Consider the following 23103-nt stretch of genomic DNA (forward strand, 5'->3'; position numbering starts at 1 on the left):
TGGTGAGAAACTAAGTGCTTTCACTTAAGATCAGAAATAAGGTAAAGATATCAAGCGCCCGCCACATCTATTCAACATTGTACGGACGGTTCTAGTCAGTGCAATCAGGCAAGAAGAAGAAACATAAAGAATTTGCACTGAAAAGAACGTGGTAGAACTGTCTTTACTTGCAGTCGACATGATCCTGCATGTAGAAAATCCCAAGGCTGAGCATGGTGGCTCACGCCTGTAATCCTAGCACTCAGGGAGGCCAAGGCAGGAGGATTGCTTGAGCCCAGGAGTTCGAGACCAGCTTGGGCAACATGGCAAGACCCCATCTCTACCAAAAAATGTAAAAATTAGCTGGCTGTGGTGGCACGTGCCTGTGGTCCCAGGTCCCAGCTACTTTGGAGGCTGAGGTGGGAGCATTGCTTGAGGCCAGGAATTCAAGGCTACAGTGAGCCATGGCCATGCCACTGCACTCCAGGCTGGGTGAATGAGTGAGGCCTTGTCTCAAAAAAAAAAAAAAAAAGGAAAGAAAAAAAATCCCAAGGAACCTGTGAAAAACTACTAGAACTAATAAATGAGTTCAGCAAGGTAGCATGATAGAAGATCAATACAGAAAAAGCAACTGTATTTATATATACTAGCAATGAATAATCTAAAAATGATATTTTTAAAAGTTTCATTTACAATAGCATCAAAAAAGAATAAAATACTGAGGAATGAATTTAATAAAAGAAGTGTAAGACTTACACACTGAAAACTACAAAATACTGCCAAGGGAAATTTTTAAAAGATCTATATAAATGAAGAGATAGTTCGTGTTCACAGACAAGAAGATTCAATATTGTTATGGTGGCAATTTTTCAAAAAAAAATCTATAAATTCAATGCAATCCCCATCAGAATCCCAGTAGGCTTTTAAAAATAGAAATTGACAAATGACCTTAAAATTTACATGGAAATGCACAGATCTCAGAATAATCAAACTATTTTGAAAAAGAATAAATTTGGGCAATGTGTACACCTCCTTATTTCAAAGCTTACCTCAAAGCTACAGTAATTAAGACAGTGTGGTAATGGCATAAGAATAGAAATATAGATCAATGGAACATAACTGAGAGTACAGAAGTAACTCCCTACATTTATGGTCAATTGGTTTTTGACAAATGTGCCAAGACAATTCAATGAAGAAAAATAATATTCTTTTCAACAAATGTTGCTAGGACAAATGGACATCCACACACAAAAATATGAAGTTGGATCCCTACCTCACACTATACTCCATGCAAGCGTACAAAAAATTAACTCAAAATGGATCATAGATCTAACTATAAGAGGTAAATTTATAAAAGTTCTAGGAGAAAATCTTTTTGACCTTAAGTTAGGCAAAGAGTTCTTAGATACAACACCAAAAGAATGATCCACTAAAACTATACAGAAAGTGAAATTCCATCAAATTTTAAAACTGTTGTACTTCAAAAGATATCCTTACAAAATGAAAAGACAAGCCACAGATTAGAAGAGAAAATTGCAAATTGTATATCTTATAGACTTTTAATCAGAATTTATAAAACCCTCTTAAAACTCAATAATAATACAAAAACTCATTTAAAAATGGGCAAAAGATTTGACTAGGCATTTTACCAAAGAAAACATTGGAATAAGCACATGAAACTGTGCTCAACATCATTAGTCATTAGGAAAATGCTAATTAAAATTGCAGTGAGATACTTCATACCCATTAAAATGGTCATAATCAAAACGATATACAATACCAAGTATTAGTGAAGGTATGAAGAAATCAAAAACCTTGTACATTTCTAATGTTATTGTAACAATTTGAATTGGCAGTTTCTGAAAATGTTCAATGTAAATATATCATAAGACCCAGCAATTATACTCCCTGGAATGTACCCAAAAGAAATGAAGACTTGTATCCACAAGAACACTTGTGTGCCAATGCTTATAGCGTTATTCATAATAGCTAAACTGGAAGAAAATCCAAATGTGCATGACCAGGTGAATAGATAAACAAAATGTGGCTGGGTGCAGTGGCTCACTCCTATAATCCCAGCACTTTGGGAGGCCAAAGTGGGTGGATCATGAGGTCAGGAGTTCGAGACCAGCCTGACCAACATGGTGAAACCCTGTCTCTACTAAAAATACAAAAATTAGCCAGGCGTGGTGGTGCCTGCCTGTAATCCCAGCTACTCAGGAGGCTGAGGCAGGAGAATTGCTTGAACCTGGGAGGCGGAGGTTGCAGTGAGTGTCTCAAAAAACAAAAAAAGGTAAATCCATAAATGGAATACTGCTCAGCAAAAGAAAGGAACAAACTGTTGCAGCTCATGTTAGAGCATGCATTAATTTAAAAATCATTATTTTGAGTGAAAAAAGTAAGATGCAAAATACCCCATGTTTTATCATTTCATTTACATGAAATGTTCAGGAAAGGCAAATCTACAGAAACAGAAAGCAAATTAGTGGTTGCTTGGGGCTGAGCGTGGGAACAGGGCGTGACTGCAAGTAGGGATGAGAGATGTCTTTTGGTGTGATGGAAATGTTTTAAAACTGGATTGCGGTAATGCTTGCACAACTCTGTAAATTTGCTAAAAATTATTGAGCTGTGCATTTAAAATGGGTGAATTTCATGATGTGTAAATTATACCTCAATAGAGCTGTTTTTTTAAATAAATCACACGCACAAACACACACACCCCAATTTTCCAGTTTATTAACCACAAATCCCACGTTGACCCTAAGAAAAACAAAAGCACATAAGACTGTGCTTTTTTTCTCTCTGTGAAAGACTATAGCAACCTAAGAATACAATTATGACATACGAATGAGTAAATATCTCCAGTAACAGAAGGTGACAAATGTTATAAGCACCTTCACTGCGCTGGTCCAAACTACCATGGTCTCTCTCTCTCCTGTAATATCCTTTTATCTAGTCTCCCCACTTCCACCATTTCCTCTTGAGGTCTGTTTTCACCACAGCAGCCAACAGGACCCTGACAAAACCTAATTCAGATTATTTCACTCCTCTGCTTAAACTGCTTCGATGGCTTATCTGCTCATTTAGAGTTATGCTATAGGTCTTTCATATCCTTTTTTAAAAAAGAGATGGCCAGTTGGATGTGCATTCCTGGCCTCAAGCGATCCTCCCACCTCAGTCTCCCAAAGTGCTGGGATTACAGGCATGAACCAACACACCTGGCCCTTTAATATGCTTTATTTTATTTTATTTTATTTTATTTTTTTATTATTATACTTTAGGTTTTAGAGTACATGTGCACAATGTGCAGGCTTGTTACATATGTATCCATGTGCCATGTTGGTTTGCTGCACCCATTAACTCGTCATTTAGCATTAGGTATATCTCCTAATGCTGTTAATATGCTTTTAAGGCCTTCATATTTATTCTCTTCCTCTCTTACTGAGCTCCAGCCAGCCACAAAAGCCTTTCTGATGTTTCTTGAACACCCCAGGCGTGCTCTCACCTCAGGCCCTTTGCACTGGATGTTCTCTTTGCCAGGATTCTCTTTCACATGATTTTGTTGCATAGCTTACCCTCCCACCTCCAAGTCTTTGTTTAGCTGTCATCTTCCCAGCAAACCTACCCCGTCCACCTTATTTAAATATTTATGCTGGCTGGGCACTGTGGCTTACACCTGTAATCCCAGCACTTTGGGAAGCCAAAGCGGGAGGATCACTTGAGGCCAGGAGTTCAAGACCGGCCTGGCCAACATGGTGAAACCCTGTCTCTACTAAAAATACAAAAATTAGCCAGGTGTGGTGGCATGTGCCTGTAATCCCAGCTACTCAGGAGGTTAAGGCAGGAGAATCACTTGAACCTGGGAGGTGGAGGTTGCAGTGAGCCGAGATCGCCCCACTGCACTCCAGCCTGGCCGATAGCGTGAGACCCCATCTCAAAAAATAATATTTATGCCGATGTTAACTCTTATCCATAAAAGAAGAAAAGAATAAAATTTAAAAATATAAATATTCAGTATCTGCTGCCAGAATTCCTCCATCTCCCTCCTACGCTTCATTTTTCTCCATTGCTCTTATCACCTGCTACCATGTATTATATAATTTATTTACTTATTTTGGTCATTGATTTTCCGCCGCTGCCAAAATGTGAGCTCCACAAGGGCAAGGATTTTTGTCTGTTTATTGCTGTGTTCCCAGTGCCTAGAATAGTATCTGGCATGTGGTAGGTACATGATACAATTTTCTTGAATTAACGACCAAGAAGAGTTACTGAGGGAGTTCATAAAAGAGGGACGCTTCATTTGAAATGTTCAGCTTGTGTTTGGGAGGGAGTGTCTGGCTAGAGTAGAGAGGTGTGTAAGTGAAACCAAAGGAGACGAGAAGGTTGGAATGTGGAGGTTCTTGAACACTTAAAATATAGCAGGTATCCAACAAATATTAGATGAATGGAAAATTAGACAAATAAATGAGCAATCTAGTTGCGTTCTGCATACTACGTTAGAGTTTAGTGAAATAGTCTCACTGGGATCAATTGTGAAGAACTACCTAGTTGGAACTTTAGCTTTTTTCCATGGAAAGAGTTTCTACTGACAAACAATATCCTCTAGAAAAGCTCAAGTGCTCTGTGCTATGCCTGAAATGGCCACTAGGGAATGCTCAAATCCATAAGGCAGAACTGTTAAGAATGAAATTGGGCTCCCCCGTCAGAGACTGCCTGGGAGCCCCAATCCTCTGACTGCTGCCTCAACAGGCAGCTAGTGGAGAAGGATGTCTTCTAGCACTGTTTCCTCTATCTGCTCTACCCTATGCTCCCACCCCAGTGCCAAAGTACAATACTGGACATGACGGTTAGTGTCCTCGGCATTCAAGACCCTTAAAAATGGTGCATTTTCCATCACCTCTTCTAAACAGACCCTATGTTTGGGCTATACTGGGTCTTTTTTCATCCTCTATATACGCCACTTCTTGTCCAACCATTTTTGTTTTCATGCTATTTCCTTTACTGACCAGTACTTATCCAATTCCTATATGTCCCTTTAAGGCCCAGCACAAAAGCCACCTTCTCCAACAGCCTTCCATGATTACCATTTCTCTTACTGCCTCCTGCCTTTCTGAGATCCTAGGGCTCTCAATGCTTGTCCCTGTCAGGAGTCACTTGGTAAACACTTATTCAGACACTGTCCCTATCTAAGCACTGCATTCTGGGGCTCCCGGTGAAATTAGAAATCTGCCATTTCTGGACTATCAGAAAGGTAAGGTACAGAGGTCAAAAATGAACTTAAGATACAGAAAATGAAGTTATGATCCTGCAGGACTAGTAAGAAACAGCCTATTCTTTGGAGGCCTCTCTAGAAGGGAGAAAACGTCCAGCTGGCTTTAGAAGAGACACTATCTCCAGCTGCCTATACCCTGCCCTTGGGGCTGTAGGAGATCACCCCCTCCCTGGAAGGCCCCTGCTGTTCCCCCAGACCACCTTCTACCTACCGTCGTTATGCAGCCTAGTCCAGCTACTTGTTGATTGTTAGGGTATAGGGAACGCTAATAGATGCCTGGGGCTTTTTTCCCTTTTAACCTCTCTCTACCTGCTGTACTCTGTGCTTTGTTCTCTGAAATCATGATAAAGAGCAACAGGGAAATCACAACAAACGTGACAACTTGCTACAGAGAGCATGTATCAGAGAATTATCCTGGGGTAAGCAGAGGGAGTGGGGACCTGTCTGGCAAAGCCCATGCCCAGGTTAGCCCAAACCAGCTCCTGGACAGCTTTCCCAGAGGCGGTAGGAGGGGAAGGTTGGACTGGGGTAGAAGAAAATCAGCATTTACATTTAACCCACAGAACCAAAGGTATTCTTGTCACTATTTTAAAGACAAGGAAACTCAGGCTCAGGCCATGCTGTTTCTCTCTATCTTATCCAGGCTTTCTCTCCCCTGTAAACCCTAACACAGTGATGGGCATGTGTGGGGAGCTCAGCTCCTGTGCTTGGTTCTCTACCTGGCTGACAGGTCCCAAAGCAGACAGACATTTGCTACTTACATTGTAAGATGTGAGATACCATCAACGCTGTACAGTTGTCACTGCATGGAAGCCTTCCTAGAGCCAAATCCTTCTTTATTTGAAGAGTAAAAAGATACCTGCAAAGAAATTGGGGAGAATCTCTTGAGAAAGAAACAGAAATAAGAAAGAAGCATTTTCCTTCTCCCAGATCCAAGATGATTCAAGAAAGGAATGGTGCCCCTAGTCAGTCAGATGCCTTTTTTGGGGTGGTGAGTAATGCATAGGCTTTGCTTCAGCCCCAAACCAGACCTGGACCACAACTCGGCTGATCGAACACTTTGGCAGGCCTCACAGCCATTAGGAATCACCCTGGCCAAATCCTCCCGCCAACTTGAGAAAGTTGGCTAATCATCCTCTGGTGGTTTCTGCCACGTAGCAAAGCCACATTCCCAGCTAGAGAGAATAGGAGATCAAGCAAGAATAAATGCACTCAGGAGGCCAGTAGCGTACTGTTTACAAAACGCTATCAAGTACTCACTACCATAACAACTTAGGAGCTTGGTGGAGCAAGAAATGATCACTCCAGTTTACAATTATAGAAAGAGAGGGGCTAGGTGATTTTGACAAGGTCATACCACTCAAGGATAGTGAATCTGTGGCTAGAACTTTGGTCTGACCCTGAATTCAGGCTGCCTCCTATCCAAAAGACTGTGTTTTAGAAATGAAGAACTTGGGGCCCTGCTTCTGCCTGTTATTCCCTTGGCCTGGACCATCTTCTCTGTATCACCAGTGCCCAACACATTATTTTACACAGTCAGTATAATTAATGTTTGCTGAAAAGAACTAAACCAAACTGCCCCTTTTCCCACCAAAAGCTCATCAGGGACCTATGAAATGCAGCTTGGTATCTAGGGCTCTGCTAAACAGATAACATTTACCCCACACTTATGAAAAAGTCATTTTCAAAGGAGAAGCAAATTTTGGAAAGAAATGTGTATAATAAAGACTACCTACCACTAATTACCTTCTTCCATGGTCCAAGATTGGTTCCAATATTTTATTTAGTTGTTTATTTATTTATTTGTTTGTTTATTTATTTATTTAGATAGAGTCTCACTCTGTTACCCAGGCTAGAGTGCAGTGGTGCAGTCTCAGCTCACTGCAACCTCTGCCTCTGGGGTTCAAGCGATCCTCCTGCCTCAGCCTCCCTAGCAGCTGGGACTACAGGCATGCACCACGATGCCCAGGTAATTTTTGTATTTTTAGTAGATATGGGGTTTCACCATGTTGGCTAGGCTTGTCTTGAACTCCTGACCTCAGGTGATCTCCCCACCTTGGCCTCTCAAAGTGCTAGGAATACAAGCGTGAGCTACAGTGTCTGGCCCCAATATTTTGTTTTATAAATTAAAACACTGAGTACTATGGGCATTTCCCTATAAAAATGTGATTTTCTAAATAAAGGTGTATGTGGACTTTTTTTTTTAAACCAATTAAGCCTTGAAAGCAATGTGGTGAATCAAAATTAATCACAAGTGATACGTGAAAATCTAGATTGAAAAAGCAGGTAAATTAGTAGGTGATTATTCAGTTTACAAAAGCATTCATCATTATAATCCTTCAAATTATGAGCTCCCCTTATACATTAGAAACGATTCAATTAGAAAAATTACATTTGCACACCACTCTCAGAAACCCACGTATTAGCCTAGACAAGGCATCCTTGTAAACTCAACTAAAGTTAAGTATTATTTAAATGGACCAATGGGAAACAAATAAATGAAGCCTAACCTTTGCCATTGCCTGTTTTCAAATATAGTTGTAAATGAGAATAATCAGCTTTAGTTGCTAAAGGAAAGGTGAATTTCGTTTTGCTCCTAGCATGAAAGAAAGGGAACTTCTTGTCATTTGACACGTTCCTTGCTGTTAAGAAGGCAGCTGCCTGCTACAAATACCAAATCCTTGCTCTGAACAGCTGATGAATTATTTATCATCACATTGATTTTCCCATTCTGTTTTTTTTTTTGGAGGTGGGGGGAGTTTATCTCCACCAAAATTGGTCACAATTTAAAACTCAACTGAAATGGGTTAGCAAATGCAAATGCATACATATACCAAGGTATCAAGTTATTTGGGAAAGTGGCCTGTAGCTCACAAATGTGGAGAGAGAATTAGGAGAAAGAGGGAAAGAGAGGCTTGTAAAAAGCGACTTTTGCAAAGGCCACTCAGAAAAGTCTTTATAAAAGGGGCAAAGATTGAACTGGCCATGAACTCTTTTGGGGGGAAGACATCAGGGGGAATAACTGGCAGCCTCCTGTGATCTTGGACAAGTCATTTTAGCTCCCATGACCTAGCTCTTCCTCTGTAAACTAAGAGGGCTCAATTAGATTATCTCTCAGACCTCTTTCATGTATAAGAGTCTAAATCTAAACCAGGTGTGGTGGCTCATGCCTGTAATCCCAGCACTTTGGGGGCCAAGGTGGGGAAATCATTTGAGCTCAGGAGCTCAAGACCAGTCTGGGCAACATAGCAAAGCCCCATCTCTAAAAAACAAACAAACAAAAAAACCCTTAAAAATTAGCCGGGCGTGGCGGCAAGTTCCTGTAGTCCTGGTGGGAAGCAGGGCACAAGGACTGAGGTGGGAGGGTTGCTTGAGCCAGGGAGGTTGCCACTGCACTTCAGCCTATCCAACCTAAGGCAGAGCGAGACCCTGTCTCAGAAAAAAAAAAAGTGTAAGTCTAGGAAGTAGAGTAAGGTTTTGAGGAATATTTTGTTGACAACATATTTTTGCAGAAATAGGTTTACTTTGTAATTCTGAAGGACATTTTTTCATAAGTATTTATCATCATTACAGAATATTTTGTCTTCTGTGAGATACATTCACAACCCCCACATTTTCAATTTCCATGGAAATCCGCTGGTATTATACCTATGCTGTTAAGCTGCCCTCTCTGACTGAAACACAGATGTCATGAAGGAGAGCACACTCATTGTTGTAGTAGTTAATGGCATAACCCCCAAGTGGATACCCAGGCTTGAACTTCTAGAACACCCCTCTTTCTTCCTGTAGTCTCCGCCCTTTGGAAGATGAACACCTAGGGAACGAGCTAGGCCCACCCTCTCTCCAGATCCTCACCATCTCCCAGACAGTGACTTAAAGCCAAGTTTTGTGAGAATGGCCAGAAGCACTTGCCCCCAATAAATGGAGAATAATGATTCTTAAGTAACATCATGCAGAGACACACAAGTAATCACTATACCTTGTAAGTTCTTCCCGCAGATGTCCAGGGTCCACTGGGAAAAATTTCACGATAAATTTGAAAACAATCTCCTTAGGATCTTAAAACACAATATCTCCGTAAGTTTTATTTAAATGTCCATCACAACAGTTATAGATCCACACACACACACACACACACACACACACCCCTCTCCTCTTCCCTCCCCTCCCCATGACTCCCTCCTACAGACTTCTGTGTTTCCATTTATCACATGTATAAAGTGTCACAATTTCTGGTTTGTGACTCTATGTGTATAGCGATTGGGAAAGTTCTCCCACTCCTCTTTCTACCGTCTCTCCCTTCAAGTTTATTTGTGTAAATGTGCCCCTTTGGGGCCTACTGTGTCCTCTCCTAAGTATCCCATTCAGAAAAATACAGCACTTGCTAGTTGAGATTCTGCATTCCTGACTGAGAGAAGGGCTCAACTTCAGCTGAGGCAGGTGTACATTACCGGGCCAAAGTATCTCATAAAGAGAATTCGAAGCACGATGGACTGATGCCTCCATCTATCTTATACATTAAGAAAACACATATACTTATCTTCACACCTGCTTGCATTTGAAAATTAACTTTTACACAAAACATAAATGCACACATGCAGCATTAACACCATTGATTCAGTAAATATTTGTTGGTGCCCATTATCTGCAAAGAAGGTATTGGGAGTAAAAAGACAACTAAGAGCTCACTGTCTAGTAGAAGAGACAGACATCTAGACGGTTATAACACCCTAAAATGCTATAAGCACTGTGTACTGGGGAAGCACAGAAGGGAGGAAAGAGTTTGGAGGAGGTCAAGGATGTTCTACTAGAGGACTTGAGACCTGAGTAGAGTGGCCAGATTTAGTGAATAAGAAGCACCGGACTCCCAGTTCAATTTGAATTTCAGATAAACAACAATTGCATGAGACGTGCTTATATAAGAAAATTATTCTTTGTTTATCTAAAATTACAATTTAATAGGGCATTCTGTATTTTATCTGCTAAGCCTCCATCTGAGATTAGTTTTGTCAAAGTCAGCAGAGGTAGGAATACGAGGTAGCTAGTAGGAAGGACAAGGCTAGGAAGGTAGCCAGAGTTCAATGCTTTGTGTACCATCCTAAGGAACTGGGACTTTATTCCTCGAAGCGTAGGTAGTAGGGAGCCATGGAAGCATTTTAAGAAGAAGAGTGATGTGATCAGGTTGGTATTTTCAATAGATTTCTTTGGGAGTAATGTAGATGATGGATGAGGGGAATAGATTTGGAAGCTGTTGGAATAATGTGACAGGTGATCTTTATGCAGTGGGAACAGACAGAACTTTGGGAAGCACTAACAAGTAAAGAGCAGGTAGAGGAAGAGGAACGACTAAAAGAGACATTAAAACAGTGCAAAGTCCTGATAGAAATCCGCCTGCCTCAGAAACATCTGTGGAATTTTGTAAACATGCAGGTTATTGGCAACCCAGGAATAAGGCCCAGGAATCGGCATTTAACAAGAAACTCAGGCGATCCTAATGCACACTGAAATTTGAGAACCATCACACTAGATTGTAAAATATAGGGAGAAAATATTTCATACATATTAGGCACTTAAATATGAACTAAAGCGAATGAATAATGCTTGTGACAGGATATAACTAAGGAATCTTCAGGCAGACAGTGAATGGCATTGCAGATTGACATCAAGGATGCTCGAAGATTTGCAGTGCCAGAAAATGAGATATATTCCTCAAACCAGTCCAGAGTACTGTAATTACCAGAGTTCTTCACATTTACTCAAAGATCCAGTAGCATGATTTCTTTCATCTCAGGCAAAATTAAAACAATTTTCTAAATTGCTGAATTTACTGGATGTGTGAAGGGTTGAAATAATATCTCAAAGCCCTTTTCTCCCCTTATATTAAAATGAGAAATTGTGTGAGGTTGCTGAAACCTTTTTCAAGCTCTAACTGTGAACCCTACTCCTTAAATGATTTTCCATACTTACTTTTTACCTGCTTTGTTATGGGCTTCAAAAGTTCCAACCAAACCTGTAATAACATTAAGGAGAAAATTGGTAGAGCATGGCACTGAGCAGAGCTTTTTTTTCTTTTCGGTGATAGATAAAGATTAACATGAAATAAACGAGTACCAGGACTATTTAGACTTCTAAAGGTAGAAACAAACAGCAATGTCAAATAGGTGGCATACCACGTCTAATCTGCCCCCTTATATTTTCCCGATGACAGTGAACATTGTTGATCTATAAACTCTTTCTTGTTGACATTTGAATCACTGCTCCACTGCCTTAGTAGGATGACAGAGTTGTCACATACATGGCTCATTAGTTGCTACAAAGACTAATGAAGGCATTTGGCTCCACATTTGAACCCTCCAGTCCCCAAATGCCAGTCTAATAGACATAATGAGCATTTCTGGGAAGATGCCAGATCACAGATATGCCAAGGCAGGACACAACAGAAGAATATCTGAATGTTAGGGTCTGAGAAAGGAGAAATGAGATTCCTCTGAATATTCACTGGTGCGGTTAAAAGTCTTAATTCTGCAGGTTGAGGTCCAGGCTCTGGAAAGGCGAAATTGATAAAGCATGCATAGCTGCTCACAGAGTGACAAAACAGGAACGTGGGGTAAAAGAGTTTGTGTTTGGCAAATTGAGGTGACTTGTTGTTGTTTTGAAACAGAGTCTCACTCTGTTGCTCAGGCTGGGATGCGGTGGTGCGATGTTGGCTCACAGCAACCTCTGCCTCCCAGGTTCAAGCAATTCTCCTGCCTCAGCCTCCCAAGTAGCTGAGATTACAGGCATACACCACCACACCTAGCTAATTTTTGTATTTTTAGTAGAGGTGGAGTTTCACTATGTTGGCCAGGCTGGTTCTGAACTCCTGACCTCAGGTGATCTACCTGCCTTGGCTTCCCAAAGTGTTGGGATTACAGGCATGAGCCACCGCACCTGGCCAAGGTGACGTTAATAAACAAAGACGGAGGAGGAAAACTAGTTATTAAATCTAATCATGTTGCAAGGGTGCACATAGTTTTTCATTTTTCAATCAGGGAATTGAACCCTACATACCTAGCTGCAAACTGCATTTAGAAGCAATGCTAGACACAAAGAACCCTATAATGAAACCAACTTACATTATTTCCAGAATGGCTGCAGAATTCTAATCCAAAATATTCCTTTTCAGCAAGATTTAGATGGCTGCAACTCAGGTTAAACAATGCCTTCCCAGATGACTTTTGCTAAACAAAACAAAAAGATGATAGCACAATTTGCATTCCTAACCTGATACTGTTACTGCAGCACAGAATAAAGGGTAGAAGCCACAAGACTCTCTGCGAGCCCTGTTTGCTTTAAGCACTGTTTAGAGGACATGCATCCTTCTCAAAGATGTTGACCTTTACAGATAAATCCACTTATCTGTCTGTATGTTGTTTTAGCGACATCACTAAAAAAGCCTCATGACAAACCACCTTGGAAAAAGAGAGCCTTGCACTTAACTATGGCTACATCTGCAAATTTACCCTTTCAATGGAATTCTTTAATCAGTTCATCCCATGGGCAATTTGAATGATTTCTTCCAAATTGACAGATAGTTTAGTCAAGATGTAAATCCGACCCTATTACTCCCCTGCTTGAAATCCTTCAGTGGCTCCCCCTCAGGATAAAGCCTGTACTCCTCAGCACAGGATACCCAGTTCTCTCTCCCTCCTGTGGCCATGCCTGCCCCTGCAGCCTCTTGCCCACCTCCTCCTGACACTTTCCTCTCTAATAACTGCAGCCTGCTCTTAGTTCCCCATACCTGTCCGGTCATTGCGTGCCTACATGCCTCTGCTCATGTCATCCTTCTCCACCTATTGCTCTTTCCACATTTCTTTGGTTTGGCTTACTCCTACTCAGCTCAGATGTCATCTCCCCAGGGAAGCCTTCTTCAAACCCTATCAGCCACAGGCTGAGCCAAGGGCAAGCTCCCCTATGCCTCCAAACACCCTCACTTACCTCAAGCATAGCACTTCTTGCCCTGGATGTCTATCTTCCCCATTAGACTGAATTCCTCCATAGCAGGGACTTTTGCTTTATTTTTCTTGTTACTCACCAGTTCTAATTCAGAGCCTGGCACATAGTACTGAGCTCCTGAATGTTTGTTGATCCAACGTGAAATTGACCATATGATTATATGAGCCCCTTGAGTAGATTTCATTTTGTAGCTTTGCCCACCAAATCTGCATACAGCATACTCTGTTCACATAAGGCCACAGATTTTTTTTCTTCATAAAGCCCACACACACTGTGAGCACAAAACAGTCCCCTTCTTATGCTTCTCTGAGAACAGGAGCTTTGAAGAGCTCTCTGTGAAAAATTTCTTTGAGCTGAGTATGGCTGGGGCTGATTTTCAGCCTCCACTATTGCTGAACCCAGGGGTTGCTGTTGCAGGGAGGACCGTGGTGGGAAAATTGAGCCCTGGCTGATAGGCACAAAGACTGGCTGCTGAAAACCCCTAGTTAAAGGCGAGTCACGCGGTGCCTACAGTGCTGCAAAGGAAGCCAGGCGCGGGGAAATGTAGCTGGAAATCACCGACCCATAGAATTAACAGCAACCTTGAGAGGTCAGAGAGTCCATCCACCACCACTTCCCCCCTCCCTCAAGGCAGCACCAAACTGAACAGAGCCCACATCTGGGATTTAATAGCTTTCAGGAAGGCGGCCTACCTCACCCCCTTCCCCCACCGACCAAAAATACGCCCCTCTCCCCATGGACTTCTCTCTACTTGGTTTTACTGCCCAGAGCTCCACCAACTCAAGATTCATTTGGGTTAACCCCAGTCCGATTTTTAAATGAAAATAGGCTGCAAAGGGTGAAACTTATTTCATCCCTTGCACCTGGAGACAGAGCTGCTCTACCAAGGGAAAGGGGATTTGATTTGATGCGGGAGATCACAATGGAGGTGTAGTCCAAGAAAAGGGGGTCAGTTCCGCTGGGGGGGGCACCAAGGGAATGGGGTTGCCAGGGAGGGCCTGTTTATAGGGGAGAGGGGTACATTTTTGCCTGTGTGGCAACCTTGCCTAGGGCAAGTGCTGACACAGACCATTGCAGACACACGAAATTGCTCCTATTTTTAAAATCCTTCATGGACAAGGAGCTGCCACGGGATTTTTAATCATGAAAAAAAAGGAATTTATAAAAGAGATGACAGCAGTACTTTTTCCAACACCAAAGAAACATTTCAGTCATGAGGACCAAATTCCGTCATACACTCCAGTTTTTTTTTGCAAGCAATTTAAGAAGCTCAAGATTTTCCTTTCTCCTTTTCATATTTTATTCTTATTTTCCATCAGGGCACTTAATCCTCCCTATCAACACTGCCATGTTCCATGTGTTTGTATATTTACATGTTTCTGCAATTACAAAGCATATGTAGCCATTCTTTTAAGATTTCTAATTAAGGCCTTCTTTTTGCTTCCTTCCGTAAGATCCCATACTATGTTTATAAGAATAATTCCCTGATTCTTCCATCCTTGTAAGTGTTTCCAACTGGCTCTAAAAGCCTTTGGCATTTATGCTTTTGGAGGTCAGACACTCATGTGGCTCAAGCTTTCCACCCCCATCTCCACGAGAGGCATTTTCCTTCAGTCCTCCATAGTGTACGTTGAAATTGGCCAGCTTCGTGGAATGTGTTATGTAATAGGTAAGGTCTTGGTTCTGTCTCAACATGCAGCCTTTAATTTTTTCTACCATTATGATCAAATTTCTCAATTTTGATGTTATGATTCTCTTTCTTATAATACTGCCTTATACACAACTTTCCTGTTTTCTCTTTCTCTTTTCTGTTTTCTCTGGACTTCTGATTCTCTGTACAATTGCTTGCTCTTTTTTAAGCTGGTACTTTTCAATATCCTAATCAAGCTCCTTAGCAGATCTAAATTCTTTACCACCCGTCAGTCCTCCCACTTAAGGAATTGGAACTGCAATCCTGAATCCTGTCTCATCCTAATATCTGCCTTTAAATGTCTGTCTATCTATCTATCTATCTATCTATCATCTATCTATCTATCATCTATCATCTATCTATCTATCATCTATCATCTCTATAATTTAAACAAATCATTCATAACTCGGATTTATAATCTTTAATTTATTGGGTCATAACAATTGAACACTGATTCCTGGGGGCTTCAAACTCATCTTCTCATGAAAACAATAATATTCGAAGTGGCTAGCTCTAAAAACAAATCTACCAAATTTTCTGTGCACCAACAACTGTTATATACCAATTCGTTAAAATAAATCGGGATTGTAATCTTGCTCTCTTCACTTACTAGCTGGACGAATTGGGGCAAATCATTTAGCTCACAGATTGATCTACCTCTTCTAGATATCTGAAGATAAAAACCACGTGTTTGAATTCTTGGAATTAAATACAGTGCCTGGCAGAGTGGACATTCAATAAATGTTTACTGAATAAGTGGATAAATGGACCCAGACATTTAACTTGATTCATATACATTAGTATAATAGTCCTCTTAAGAGGGAGACAAACTAGTCATTATGTGACCTTGAGCAAATTACTGAACCTTTCTGAGCCTCAGTTTACTAATCTGTAAAATAAAGACAATAGTGATATTATCTCATAGGGTTGTTGTGAGGATTAAATAAAATAATTCACATCAAGGTCTTAGTACAGTGCCTGGCACATCATATGCACATGCACATATGCATATGCACTTCAGCAATGCACATGTATAGATATATGCATAGTAATAAATCTGGAAGAATATACACCAAATTGGTAACAGCAATATTCCTGGAGAGGAGACAGAATAAGGGGACTTTAACTTTTTACTCTGTACATGTCTGAAATTTTTTTTTTAAGAAGCAAGGATGGTAGAAACTTTCTTAACCAACTTCCACTTAATAATGTGCATATAATGCATGCCATTCCCTCTTTAAAACATTGGCAGATGCGGGCTGGGCGCTGTGGCTCATGCCTGTAATCCTAGCACTTTGGGAGGCCGAGGTGGTGGGATCACGAGGTCAGGAGATTGAGACCATCCTGGCTAACACGGTGAAACCCCGTCTCTACTAAAAAATACAAAAAATTATCCGGGCATGGTGGTGGGCGCCTGTAGTCCCAGCTACTTGGGAGGCTGAGGCAGGAAAATGGCATGAACCTGGGAAGCGGAGCTTGCAGTGAGCTGAGATCGTGCCACTGCACTCCAGCAGCCTGGGCGACAGAGCAAGACTCCTTCTCAAAAAACCAAAAAAAACAAAAAACAAACAAACAAACAAAAAAACATTGGCAGATGCCCACATTGTGATGAAAACTCATGGCTAGTAGGTGACTCAAATACAATTGTACACTTTGACAGTGACCAATTGAGTCCCATGCTTACTAATGATTATGTTCTTGAAAATATTTTTGACAAGCTCTACTTATTATTATAATTACACCATTTAATTAAATGGTATATATATCAAAAATTATTATGAGCACTAATAGCAAGAGTTGATTCTATGAAACTTAAATTGATATTTTTGCAAAGACTCAATAAGGGGGAGTCCCCAAAAATGTGCTGTCAAATTAGTTTTGGATATGACAGCAACAAAAGATTGAGGGAGGAAAGACATCAAAATCTGGAAAGATTCTGTACTCGCTGCTTTGAAATCATTATATTCTTGCTCCACGTTAAATAAACCAAGACTGGAAATCATCGATGACAGATTATGGATGTGGTTTATGGAAGAAAGACAAAAGGGAATACAATCAGAAGTCCATACTAAAGAAAAGGTCTTGGCCCTATATCAAACGGTTAGAATATGAATAAAATGTATACATTTTATGTTAAAATAAAAAATTTGAGATGTCTGTATGTATATGTATATGATTTGTTATTAGTGTTTGCTTTAGCAAATTTTGTCAATTAACTGATCAACAACCACCTTCAACAACATTTGAAATAAGACATTCTCAGTATCATTAAAATGGCCATACTGCCCAAAGCAATTTACAGATTCAATGCAATTCCCATCAAACTACCAATGACATTCTTCACAGAACTAGAAAAAAAATTTTTTTAATTCACATTGAACAAAAAAAGAGCCCGAATAGCCAAGGAAATCCTAAGCAAAAGAACAAAGTTGGAGGCATCACGTTACCTGACTTCAAACTATACTACAGGGCTACAGTAACCAAAATAGCAGGGTACTGGTACAAAAGCAGGCACATAGGCCAATGGAGCAGAATAGAGAGTCCAGAAATAAGGATGCACACCTACAGCCATCTAATCTTTGACAAGGCTGACAAAAACTAGCAATGGGGAAAAGACTCCATATTCAATAAATGGTGCCTGAATCACTGGCTAGCTATATGCAGAAGATTGAAGCTGGACCTCTTCCTTACATAATATACAAGAATTAACTCAAGATGGATTAAAGACTTAAATGTAAAACCCAGAGCTATAAAAACCCTGGAAGACAACCTAGATAACACCATCCTGGACATAGGAATGGGCAAAGATTTCATGACAAAGACACCAAAAACAATCGCAACAAAAGCAAAAATTGACAAGTGAGATCTAATTAAACTTAAGAGCTTCTGTACAACAGAAGAAACTATCAACAGAGTAAACAGACAACCTACAGAATAGGAGATAATATTTGCAAGCTATGCATCTGACAAAAGTCTAGTATCCAGAATCTATAAGAAACTTACACAAATTTACAAGAGAAAAACAAACAACCCCATTAAAAAGTGGGCAAAGAATATGAACAGACATTTTTCAAAAGAAGACATACATGCAGCCAACAAGCATATAAAAAAGCTCAGTATCACTGATCATTAGAGAAATGCAAACCAAAACCACAATAAGATACCATTTCACGCAAGTCAAATGGTATTAAAAATAATGACTATCATTAAAAAGTCAAAAAATAATAGATGCTGGCAAGGTTGCGGAGAAAAGGGAACACTTATACACTGTTGGTGGGAGTGTAAATTAGTTCAACCATTGTGGAAAGCAGTATGGCAATTCCTCAACGAGCTAAAAGCAGAGCTACCATTGAACCCAGCAATCCCATTACTGTATATACTCGGAAGAATATAAATTATTCTACCATAAAGACACATGCACGCAAATGTTCATTGCAGCATTATTCACAATAGCAAAGGCATGGAATCAACCTAAATGCCCATCAATGACAGATTGGATAAAGAAAAGGTGGTACATATAGACCATGAAATACTGTGCAGCCATAAAAAAGAACAGGATCATGTCTTCTGCAGGAACATGGATGGAGCCAGAGGCCATTATCCTTAGGGAGCTAACATGGGAACAAAAAATCAAATAATGCATGTTCTCAGTTATAAGTGGGAGCTAAATGATGAGAAATTATGAACACAAAGAAGGAAACAACAGACACTGAGGTCTACTTGAGGGTGGAGTGTGGCAGGAGGGAGGGGAGCAGAAAAGATAACTATTGGGTACTGGGCTTAATACCTGGGTGATGAAATAATCTGTACAAGAAAATCCCTTGACATGAATTTACCTATGTAACAAACCTTCACATGTACACCCAAACCTAAAATTAAAAGATTTTTAAAAAGAGAGAAATTTTAATGTATCTTACATATTAATTGTGTGCTTTAAAAAAATACAGGCTATACAATTAAGGTTTCAAGAAAAGACAGATTGGAAGGAAATATAGCATATCATTAATAGTAGCATAATGGGTTATTTTTACTTTTTTCTTATACTTGTTATATTTTCCAGAGAAATACAATAGATATTCTAAAAGTTAAAAGCATAGTGTCATACAAAATATCTTATAGATAGATGCTTCCCCTGTTTCCAATGCTGACTCTGGCATTCAAAATATTTCTTATGCCCCCTTCAGGAAATTATTCTCAAAGTCACAGATGATAATCATTCATTCTCCTGACTTTATGGTTATGCCTCATTTTTTATCCCTAAATATGACTGTCTTAGCCAGTTCAGGCTACCATAACAAAATACCATAGAGTGGATGGCTCAAAGAATAGAAATTTATTTTCTCACATTTCTAGAGGCTGGAGACCTGGGATGAGGGTGCCAGTATGGTTGGACTGTGGTAAAGGCTCTCTTCTTGGTTTGTAAATGGCTGCCTTTTCACTACATTTCTACATGGTGGAGAGAGAAAGAGAGAGAGAGGGAGAGAGAGAATCTTCCTTTTCTTATAAAGCTACCAAACTTATTGGATAAGGACCCCATATTTATATTATTTAACCTTAATTACATCCTAAAAGTCCTATCTAAATAAAGTCACACTGAGGGTTAGCGCTTCAACATATAAATTTTGGGAGAATACAAGTCAGTCTATAGCAATGACCCTGCTTGATGGTCCACTTTTGTTACCATATTTGCTTTTTATGACTTTTGGCTCTTCCCAAACACTAAATTCCCTCTCAAATAATGAAGATTTGTGAGGCATTTTGGAAAGAATGTGCCCAGCTACAAAGGGCCAAAGAGGAGTTCCAAGAATGTGCTGAGCCCTTGCAATAAATATGAGGTGGCAGCACAGCATGGTGGCTAAGAATGTTTGCTTTGGAGCCAGACACACCTGGGTCTAGTTCCAACTCCTCTACCCACTAGAAGAGTGATCGTGGGTAGGCTACTTAATCTCTCTGAGCCTCAGTTTCCTCAGTTGTAAAATGGAATTGTCAGAAGCCAGAAAGAAAAAGTCACATATTATATGATTCAATTCCTATGAACTATCCAGAATAGGCAAATCCCTAGAGACTGAAAGTAAATTAGTGGTTTCCAGCAGCTGGGTGGGAGTGACTAATAATGAGCATAGAGCTTCTTTTGGAGGTGATGAAAATATTCTGGGATTAGACGGTTGGGATAGTTGTACAACATAATGAAGATACAAAAAACCACTGAATTGTACACTTTAAAAGGATGAATTTGATTAATTTACTGTTATGTGAACTGTATGTCTATTTCAAAAGGGATCATAGTGAGCTTCCAGTGAGAATATTCATGTAAAGTACTTTACACAGTGTCTGACACATAGGAAGAACTCAATAAGTGTTGACTACTTCTAGGTGACCATATAATTTATGAACCTAACCTAGACACTTTAGAGGATAACAAGGGGCACTTGTAATAAGGATATTATCACAACAGGCATAAACCAGGCCTGTCTTGGACAAATCCTGGTGTGTGGTCACCTGGTGATATGGTTTGGTTCTGTGTCCCCACCCAAATCTCATCTTGAATTATAATAATCCCCATGTGTCAAGGGTGGGACCAGATGAAGGTAATTGGATCATGGGCGAGGTTTCCCCCATACTGTTCTCATGATAGTGAGCGAGTCTCACAAGATCTGATGGTTTTATAAGTGTCTGGCATTTCCCCTGCTTGCACTCATTCTCTCTCCTGTAGCCCTGTGAAGAGGTGCCCGTCTGCCATGATTGTAAGTTTCCTGAGGCCTTCCCAGCCATGCGGAACTGTGAATCAATTAAAGAACTGTGAATCAATTAAAGCTCTTTAAACAAAAATAAATTGCCCAGCCTCGGGTATTTCCAGGCTACACCCAGCTATTAGCATTTGCATCATCTGAGGGGTCTATTTTGACAAGGGCAATATTTATTTGAATATTCAAGATCTGAAATATTTAGAATCACACACATAACTATTGGTTTTCTCTCAGATAAACCAGTATCAGCTGATCATCTCTCCAGGTGGCAAGTAAATGAATTTCCTTTTGGTCATTTTAACCCTCTGATTTCACATTTTCATAGGTAAGTCTCAGCCATAACAGCCACACACAAAAACAGAGACAGAGAACTGTTTCATCAGTCTTAACCTTCTCCTTAATAAACACTTCAAAAGTCAACGCCTCATCTCTCCTTTAGCGTGCTTTTTACTCTATTATTTATTGTCTTTTTCGAGCTCTTTTGTTTTCCTGTTTGTAATTTTTATCTGCCCAAACTCTGGGCTTCATTTTCATGTGCCTGCCCTTTCCTTTTTGTGTATGCCATTACCCTTTTGTGATCCTTTCTACTGTCCCTTCAATTCAACACAGATTACTGAGCACCTGTTCTGTGCCACATACTCTCCTCGGCTCCAGGGACACTGAGATGAACAAGACACAGGCATTACCACCAAGGAACACATAGGCTGGCAGACAAGACAGGCACATCCATGGTTAATCACAGCAGTTTGAGCTAAGTGATGTATGCAGGGGGTAATGTGAGATCACCTAACCCATAAAGATGGGTGAGGACGTAGTAGAAAGGATTCCTAACAGATGGGACATCTAAGCTGAGGTGTGAAGCAAGAATTGGAGTTAGCCAGCGGAAAGAAGAAGAGTGTTAGAGGCAGAAGAGATTAGAAAACCTGGTTTAAACAATGAAACTGCAAGCAGTTTGGTGTTGCTAAAGGAGAAATGAGACCCTGGGCTAGAAAAGTGGGCAGAAGTCATACCAAGGGGAGCTGTTTGTGGCATGTGAAGCCATGTGCCTTGAAGGTGAGGTACAGGGTGGGGTTAGGAGTAGCTGGATGATATTCAGCAGGGACTTGACATGGTCAGAGTTGTGTCTTAGAGACACCAGCCTAAAAGTAGTTAGGGCACTGCTGCCCAAGCTGTAAAGTGCATATGAATCACCTGGGGGTCTTGTTAAAATGCAGGTTTAGATTCTATAGATATATGGTGAGGCCTGAGAATATACTTTTCTAACAAGCTCCCAGGTGAGACCGATGCTGCTGGTCTGTAGACTATACTTTGAGGAATGATGGTTTAAGGGATAGGTGGAGGAGGGGGTAAAACAGGTGACAGGTAGCCAGGTTGGGGCTGCTATAGTTCAGGTGAGAGAAGATGGTAGCCTGGATTAAGACAGTGGTAGTGAGAATAGAAAGAGGTAAAGATAGGAGAGGTGGCTCTGCAGTAGGTGCAGTTGGACTTGGGGAGGTTAAGAGAGAGGGAGTGTCCTAGAGATTCCTGGTATTCTCTTTGCAGGTCTTACAGGCTTGCTCCCCTTTTGCCTTCTGCTGGGATAACGGTTTGCGTGCATCATCGCTGAGTTTAGGCTTCATTTTACCATCTTTCATTCACCTTTATGCATCACTTTGCTCATCCTTGACATTTGTTTCTTTACCAATTGGCCCACAGACCACATGCACAACAAGGGGCTACCCAAGCAGCTTGCCTCACGTACTCTCCATCCCTTGTTACTGAATTTTCCCCACACCAACCTATCTGAGAGTGGGGATGCTCAGAACATTCCTCACCAATATGTGCACATATTTGAACCCCTCCTTCAACACTCCCTAGCCTTTGCACAGGTCTGAAAAGAAAATCATGGCTTCTCATATCAAAAGCTTTCTGCTGGCATTGACTTATAAAATCTCCTTCTGACAACCTATTTTGTTCACCAATTCCTTTTAAAGTCACCCACCTGGGCCAGGCACAGTGGCTCATGCCTGTGATCTTAGAGCTTTGGAAGGCCAAGGCAAGAGAATTGCTTGAGGCCTGGAGTTCAAGAGCAGCCTGGGCAACATACGGAGACCCTGTCTCTATAAAAATTAAACAATTAGCTGGACATGGTGGTGCATGCCTGTAGGCCCAGTGACTCAGGAGGCTGAGGTGGGAGCCCAGGAGTTCAACTGCAGTGAAATATGATCACATCACTGCACTCCAGCCTGGCCGACAAAGCAAGATTCTGTCTCAAATAAAAAGAAAAATAAATATAAAAATTTAAGTCCACCACCTGGCATTTTCTTTTTCTAATTTTTAAATTTTGTTTTTAATTTTTTTATCTATTTACTTATTTTGAGACTGGGCTATAAGACTGGCTAATTTTTGTATTTTTGGTAGAGATGGACTTTCGCCATGTT

The 23103-nt window shown here is 40.6% G+C and overlaps 1 protein-coding gene across 2 annotated transcripts in view; it reads right to left on the bottom strand.

The window, feature by feature from the left end:
• The window catches only part of FRMD7 (FERM domain containing 7), a 50602-nt gene that overhangs the window by 10886 nt on the left and 16613 nt on the right, over nucleotides 1–23103 (bottom strand). Inside the window, exons 2-5 of one of the 2 annotated variants that reach the window (XM_055268819.2) lie at nucleotides 12367–12471; nucleotides 11219–11261; nucleotides 9231–9264; nucleotides 6013–6110 (exon numbers count right to left, since the gene is read on the bottom strand). In XM_055268819.2, coding sequence (XP_055124794.1) covers nucleotides 6013–6110; nucleotides 9231–9264; nucleotides 11219–11261; nucleotides 12367–12471 — 280 coding nt within the window. Of the gene's footprint in view, nucleotides 1–6012; nucleotides 6111–9230; nucleotides 9310–11218; nucleotides 11262–12366; nucleotides 12472–23103 lie in introns of both variants that reach the window. The other variant, XM_055268818.2, reaches the window with a different exon arrangement.

The sequence above is a fragment of the Symphalangus syndactylus genome, chromosome X, assembly GCF_028878055.3.
Source record: "Symphalangus syndactylus isolate Jambi chromosome X, NHGRI_mSymSyn1-v2.1_pri, whole genome shotgun sequence".
Taxonomy (NCBI): Eukaryota; Metazoa; Chordata; class Mammalia; order Primates; family Hylobatidae; genus Symphalangus; species Symphalangus syndactylus.